Below are 6,108 nucleotides of genomic sequence, written 5' to 3'. Positions count from 1 at the left end.
GACGACGCTGCTCTCCGCCCGCCGCGATTCTCTCGCCTCACGTGCCCGTCAGCACAAGAGGACCGTGAGTGCGTGAATATATTCACCGCCTGCACGAAGAAAAAAAAGGAAAAAAGCGATTACCCTCACGCACAGTCACGCATCACGTTTGCGCCTCACGGTGGCCGCGGCCTCGTGCCTCATTTCTGTGAGCCGCACCGCCACGCAGGCCGGCACCGCGGGTGTGTGTGTGTGCGTGTGCCCCTCACCATTTAGCCAGCAGCACAGAGAAGGGCATCCGCGAGTAGGAGCACGAGAGATGCACGCACCCACACCCACACATTCCCTTTGCTTTCTACGCACCCGCATCCCTCCCTCCCTTGTCCCGTTCCTACCGCTATTGCTACGGACATGCTGCCACGACGTGCTTACGAGGCTTAGTTCCAGTTGCGCACAATTTTGCCGTCCCAGTTGAGTTTGTCGCCCTTTTGCATCGTGTAGTAGCGGTGCGTCTTCCAGCGCCGCCAGGGTGAACCGGCCTTGCCCCAGTGCGGGTTCGCCTCCCAGTAGCGCTCAATGCGCTCCTCTAGCATGGGCGTGAAGTGCCGTGCGAGGCCCTGCACCGGCCACGCCGCGGCCGTCGCCAGCGCACAAATCGTGCGCCCCTGCAGCTGCTTCGAGACGTCGAGCATGGTGCCGATCTCCTCCTTCTTGGCGTTGCCGAGCACGAAGCGCCGCATCATTTTTTCCAGCCACGGGGAACCCTCGCGGCAGGGAGCACACTGCCCGCAGGACTCGCGGGCGTAGAACTGCGAGAGGCGGTGGATGGCCGCGATGAGGTCGGTCGACTTGTCCATGACGATCACCGCGGCCGTGCCGAGGCCCGTGTGCACCTCCTTCAGCGCGTCGTAGTCCATGAGGACGGTGTCGCAGACGCTCTTTGGGATGAGCGGGCAGGAGGAGCCGCCGGGGATGACGGCGAGGAGGTTGTCCCACCCGCCCCGCACCCCGCCCGCGTGGCGCTCGAGGAGGTCGCGCAGCGGGATGCTCATCTCCTCCTCCACCGTGCACGGGCGGTTGACGTGGCCGCAGATGCAGAAGAGCTTCACGCCGGCGTTGTTCTTGCGCCCGAACGACGCGAACCACTGCGGCCCGCGGCGGAGGATCGTCGGGGAGACGGCGACCGTCTCGACGTTTGTCACCGTCGTGGGGCAGCCGAAGAGGCCCACGTTGGCCGGGAACGGCGGCTTCAGCCGCGGCTTCCCGGGGCCGCCCTCGAGGCTCGACAGCATCGCCGTCTCCTCGCCGCAGATGTAGGCGCCGGCGCCGCGGTAGGTGTAGAGGTCGAAGTCGTACCCGCTGCCGCAGGCGTTGCGGCCGAGGTACCCCCGCGCGTACGCCTCCCGGATCGCCCGCTCCACGCTGCGCCACTCGTTGTAGAACTCGCCGCGGATGTAGATGTAGCCGTAGCGGGCCCGCATCGCAAAGCCGGCGATGAGGGCGCCCTCGACCAACTTGTGTGGCTCGTGCCGCATAATCTCGCGGTCCTTGCAGGTCCCCGGCTCCGACTCGTCGCCGTTCACGACGAGGTAGCTGGGGCGCCCGTCCGGCTTCACCTTGGGCATGAAGGACCACTTGAGGCCGGAGGGGAAGCCGGCGCCGCCGCGCCCCCGCAGCCCGCTCGCCTTCATCTCCGCAATCACCCAGTCGGGCCCCTTCAGCAGCAGGTCCTTCGTGCGGTACCAGTCGCCGCGCCGCTCCGCGCTGGTGACGTCGGTGCCGAAGTCGTCGTACAAATTAACAAAAATGCGGTCCGCGTCCCGCAGCCCGCCGTGCGTCTTCTCCAGCACCGCCGCGGTCGAGGCGAAGAGGCCTGCGCGGCGGAGCATCACTGCGCGGCGGGTGTCTGCAAAACCCCCTTCGCCGCCGCCGCTAAAAACGACTGCCAGAACGACTGCGAGGACGACTACTGGCCCCGGCAGCCGCGTCCCTACTTTTTTTTCTTTTTCGGCTGCTACTACGAATCTACACAACTCCCGCTGCGGCTGAGCGACGGAGGTGGGCGCCCCGCGCGTACGCGTGCGTGTGCCGCGGCGGGGCGCAGTCCCAATAGCCACGCGAGAGGAGAAGGATGAGAAGTAGAAGGCAAGCAAGTAACGCAAAGAAGCGAGGCACGGCAAAAGCGTGGAGCAGCGTCATCGCCCCCTCCACTCTCTTCTCTCCTCTCCTCTTTCTGCCTGGCCGCGTGCAGCGAGGCATTCGTGCGGCCGCCGCCCGCTCCCCCCATGTCCCCTTTTCACGTCACCTCCCTACGCCTCCTCCTCGCCGGCCGCGGCCTTCTCCGGCCGCTTGTTTATGCCGCGTGCGAGCTCCACCGACTGGCACAGGTGAAACCGTTCCGTTAGCTCCACGCACTGCGGGTCCCAAAAGCCGCGCTCCTCGATGCACGCCTGCGCCTCCGCCCGCATCTCTACGCACTTCGCCACCTCCGTCTGTTCCCGCAGCCGCTCCTTGAACTTCTCCGGCACCTCCTCCCAGGGCATCTGCCGCCCGTTGCCGATGCTGTACGGCGTGCCGCCGCCCTTCACCACAACCATCCCCCTCTGCGCACGAGCGCAGGCGCCAGCGGCCGGGGAAGCAGCGGCAGCAGCAGAAGAACTAAGAAAAAGAGGAGGATGAGGAGGAGGGAAAACGCGGCGAGAGGCCGCGCCCCGGCACACACGCACGCACGCCAGCGGGCGAGAGGGGCAGCCCACAAGGCGCATGCACGTCCGCGGTGGGGAGTAGAAGCAGGAATTGTACGACACAGCAAATAAACACTTGAACAAAAAAAAGAATACATTTTCCCCCTCCCCTCTCTTTTTTTTGTCTTCCCTCATTGAATAAACCCTCCAGTCCCAACCAGCCACTTGCACATGACGATTTGCCACCTCCGCGATGCCTCGTTATTTCTTTATTATTTCATACGCTTCACTTCTTTCCTTCCTTCTTGCCCTTCCCCTTTTTTTTTGGCCGGCGGTGAGAGAGCTGCTGTTTTCCTCCTCTTCTTCCCTTTTTTCCTTCGTTTCTTTTTCCTCCCTTCTTTGTATATATATATATATATACTTTTTGCCTCTTCCCCTTCCTTCCCCGCCCAGGCAGTGCGTTACTGCTCCCACGGCTCCCTACCAACTGCCACAGCGGCTGTGGCCGACGCACCTGCCCGCGGTTGGAGACGGGCAGGCAGATATATAGACAGATATACGTGTCTCGTCCTCTCTCTCTCTCTCTCGCACAGACAGAGCAGAGCAGGGCAGAGCGGCAGCGAGAGGGAAAAGGGAAAAAGGGGGGTAGGCGTTTGTTTGTGTCGGTGCGCATGCGCCGTGCCTCCCCTCGTTCACTCCCTCCCCTCCCACCGCCTCTCGCCCCGCATGTTTATACACTCCGACGTAAGTGCATGCACACACACACACACAAATGCACAGGCGGAGAGGCGGGGAGAAAAGGCACCCAGCGGGTCACCGCTCGTCTCTTTCTCTCGTTTTTTTTCTTTTCTTTTTTGATCTCCCGCCTGCGCGCCCCGGCGACTATTTGCGCCCCGCGGCGGGGCCGCGAGAGAACAAAAAAAGAAGAGAAGAAAGAGAAAAAGACGACGAGCGGCGGCTTCCCGCACAATTTTGCGCGCGGGGCCTCCGACGTCGCTGGGGGGGCCCCTCCCCCTCCCCCCGGCTGTGCGTGCGGGGCGTGCGGAGAAGCCCGCCGCACGCGCCCAAAACAAAAACAAAACAAAAAAAAGAAGGGGGAAAACTGCGGGCGTGTGAGGGGGAACCGGCGGACGTGCCAAAGACTCATGCGGCGTCGTGAAACCGCCTAAAAGCAAGTAAAAAAAAAACGTAAAATTATAGTTATTGCAGAAAAAAGGAGGTCACGTAAAAATGAAAGGGACAACCAAAAAAAAAAGAAGGACGACCACCAGCAAAAACAACGACAAGGACGAAGACGACGGCACGATTCGTGTCTGTGCGTGTGTGCATATGTATATATACAGATACAGACAGGCTCAGGTAGATGTACATCTGCGCGTGCCTTGCGTGCCGCCGTGCCGCTCCTGCTGCTGCCGCTGCTGCTGTTGTTGTGGTGGTGGTGGTCGAATGCCTCCGCCGCCCTCCTCGCGGCCGTCCCTCCTCCGCTGCGCTTCACGAGTCTCTTTTTTGCGGCACTCCGGGGCTTCGCCTCTCGCCCCCGCCCCCCACTCCCCCCCTCCGCACCTCCAGCCCTCCTCCTCCTCCTCCTCCTTTTCCTCCTCCCCCTGCGTTTATTTTCTTCTCTCGTCATTTCTTCCTTTTCGGGAACTTTTTCTCTTTTTGTTTCCTGCTGCTGTTTTTTTTTACATCCCCCCTCCTCCTTTTCTTCTCTTCGTTTTTCTTTTCTCTTTTTTTGTTGTTGTTTGTTTTTGCTGTTCTTTCGGTGCCGCTTTGCTTTTGCCCGCCGCCGTGGCGTTTTCCCTCGCGGTGGCGTGCGGCGTGCCGGCAAAACGACGGCGCCAAACAAACAAACAAACACACACACGCAGGGAGGGAGGGAGGAGGAAAAGAAAAACACACAAACAAAATAAAAGCACTTCTCACATGTTTCCCGCCTTTTTTTTTCTTTCTTCTTCTTTTCCTCCTTTTTTTTCTTTTTCCTTAACTTTTTTTTATTCTTCTACGTGCCGCCGCCGCCGCCGCCTCCTCCGGGTGCCTCCGGGGGCGCTAGACATGCGTGCGTGCCGGCGCGCGCTTCCTCCTCCGCCTGGTGAAGGGGGTGGATTCCGCCGCCGGTTGCCTGCACGCACCCCGCAGCGGCACAACACACGCCCGGAGAGTCTGGCGCTTGCGCTGCGTGTCCGGAGGTGCGTGGGGAGGGGGGGGGCTCACGCGAGCTTCGCCGCCGCCGCCGCGCTCACGAGGCGGGCGCTCTTGGCGCGCCACATCGTGACGTAGCAGACCGCCCCCGCCATCGTCATGCAGGCGCTCATGAAGACGCAGACGAAGGTGTAGTTGCCGTGGTAGCGCTGCTGCAGCTCGGCCTGGATGGGCGGGGCGGAGAAGCCGCCGACGACGCCGGCGAGGAAGACGGAGCCCATGTAGAAGCCGAGGTTTGGCCCGTGCAGCCGCTCCGCAATGAGGGCCGGCATGACGGCAAACATGCCCGCCATGCAGAAGCCAATGACGCAGAGGAGCAGAGCAAAGGCGACGTAGCTGCGGCAGAAGGCCAGAAAAGCCGCAGAACACGCCCCCCACGGTGGCGCACGTGACGTAGGCAAACTCGTTCGTCGTGCTGGTCGCAAGCCAGCCGACGAGGACGGAGCCGACGATTTGAAACACGCCGTAGAAGGTGAAGAGGGTGGAGGCAACGTCGGTGGGGATCGGCTTCTCCGTCGCGTAGACGGTGCCGACCTTGCCCATCGACGACACGTACGGCACGGCCACGTAGATCAGCGAGTAGAAGGCCCAGCTGAAGATGAGCCAGCAAAAGAAGTTGCCCATGAAGGCCCGCGAGAAGACGCTGAGAAAGAGCTCCCACGGCGTCAGCTTGTGTGTGTGCAGGCTGCGGCGCGCGGAGGCCGCCTCGATGTCGCCGGGGTTGTCGCCCACGGGGGGGTTGTGCACCGCCGCCTCTCCCTCTTGCGACTGCTGCCGCTGCTCCTCCTCCGCGTGCTGCGGCTCGTTGTCGTCGTGACGACGCTGCTCTCCGCCCGCCGCGATTCTCTCGCCTCACGTGCCCATCAGCACAAGAGGACCGTGAGTGCGTGAATATATTCACCGCCTGCACGAAGAAAAAAAAAAGGGAAAAAGCGATTGCCGGGTCGCACAGTCACGCATCACGTTTGCGCCTCACGGTGGCCGCGGCCTCGTGCCTCATTTCTGTGAGCCGCACCGCCACGCGGCCGGCGCCGCGGGTGTGTGTGTGTGCGTGTGCCCCTCACCATTTAGCCAGCAGCACAGAGAAGGGCATCCGCGAGTAGGAGCACGAGAGATGCACGCACCCACACCCACACATTCCCTTTGCTTTCTACGCACCCGCATCCCTCCCTCCCTTGTCCCGTTCCTACCGCTATTGCTACGGACATGCTGCCACGACGTGCTTACGAGGCTTAGTTCCAGTTGC

The 6,108-nt window shown here is 62.1% G+C and overlaps 3 protein-coding genes across 3 annotated transcripts, besides 21 other annotated features; all 3 read right to left on the bottom strand.

Moving 5' to 3' along the window:
- Positions 1-221: 221 nt before the first annotated feature.
- Positions 222-240: a microsatellite.
- Positions 241-416: 176 nt separating this feature from the next.
- On the bottom strand, positions 417-1,868 carry Tco025E_08749 (NADH:ubiquinone reductase (H(+)-translocating)/NADH dehydrogenase; the record flags this gene model as incomplete). Its single annotated transcript, XM_029375592.1, has 1 exon — positions 417-1,868. The coding sequence occupies one exon, from the start codon at positions 1,866-1,868 to the stop codon at positions 417-419; it is 1,452 nt and encodes a 483-aa protein (XP_029224297.1).
- A 313-nt stretch (positions 1,869-2,181) lies between these two features.
- Positions 2,182-2,210: a microsatellite.
- A 78-nt stretch (positions 2,211-2,288) lies between these two features.
- Tco025E_08748 (transporter) lies at positions 2,289-2,744 on the bottom strand (the record flags this gene model as incomplete). Its single annotated transcript, XM_029375591.1, has 1 exon — positions 2,289-2,744. One exon carries the CDS (start codon positions 2,742-2,744, stop codon positions 2,289-2,291), a length of 456 nt encoding a protein of 151 aa, XP_029224296.1.
- Positions 2,745-2,947: 203 nt separating this feature from the next.
- Positions 2,948-2,978: a sequence feature (GA-rich).
- Positions 2,979-3,014: 36 nt separating this feature from the next.
- Positions 3,015-3,063: a sequence feature (GA-rich).
- Positions 3,064-3,065: 2 nt separating this feature from the next.
- Positions 3,066-3,083: a microsatellite.
- Positions 3,084-3,226: 143 nt separating this feature from the next.
- Positions 3,227-3,250: a microsatellite.
- Positions 3,251-3,253: 3 nt separating this feature from the next.
- Positions 3,254-3,289: a microsatellite.
- Positions 3,290-3,418: 129 nt separating this feature from the next.
- Positions 3,419-3,442: a microsatellite.
- A 132-nt stretch (positions 3,443-3,574) lies between these two features.
- Positions 3,575-3,614: a microsatellite.
- A 115-nt stretch (positions 3,615-3,729) lies between these two features.
- Positions 3,730-3,756: a microsatellite.
- A 167-nt stretch (positions 3,757-3,923) lies between these two features.
- Positions 3,924-3,969: a microsatellite.
- A 77-nt stretch (positions 3,970-4,046) lies between these two features.
- Positions 4,047-4,104: a microsatellite.
- Positions 4,105-4,190: 86 nt separating this feature from the next.
- Positions 4,191-4,269: a sequence feature (GA-rich).
- Positions 4,270-4,272: 3 nt separating this feature from the next.
- Positions 4,273-4,392: a sequence feature (A-rich).
- Positions 4,393-4,422: a microsatellite.
- Positions 4,423-4,443: a sequence feature (A-rich).
- Positions 4,444-4,502: 59 nt separating this feature from the next.
- Positions 4,503-4,527: a microsatellite.
- A 71-nt stretch (positions 4,528-4,598) lies between these two features.
- Positions 4,599-4,662: a sequence feature (A-rich).
- Positions 4,663-4,668: 6 nt separating this feature from the next.
- Positions 4,669-4,693: a microsatellite.
- Positions 4,694-4,709: 16 nt separating this feature from the next.
- Tco025E_08747 (transporter) lies at positions 4,710-5,486 on the bottom strand (the record flags this gene model as incomplete). Its single annotated transcript, XM_029375590.1, has 1 exon — positions 4,710-5,486. One exon carries the CDS (start codon positions 5,484-5,486, stop codon positions 4,710-4,712), a length of 777 nt encoding a protein of 258 aa, XP_029224295.1.
- Positions 5,487-5,630: 144 nt separating this feature from the next.
- Positions 5,631-5,665: a microsatellite.
- Positions 5,666-5,899: 234 nt separating this feature from the next.
- Positions 5,900-5,918: a microsatellite.
- Positions 5,919-6,108: the final 190 nt, after the last annotated feature.

This window comes from Trypanosoma conorhini (assembly GCF_003719485.1).
Source record: "Trypanosoma conorhini strain 025E chromosome Unknown Tco_14.4_contig_00863, whole genome shotgun sequence".
Classification (NCBI taxonomy): Eukaryota; Euglenozoa; class Kinetoplastea; order Trypanosomatida; family Trypanosomatidae; genus Trypanosoma; species Trypanosoma conorhini.
This window is presented reverse-complemented; position numbering and strand designations above follow the sequence as displayed.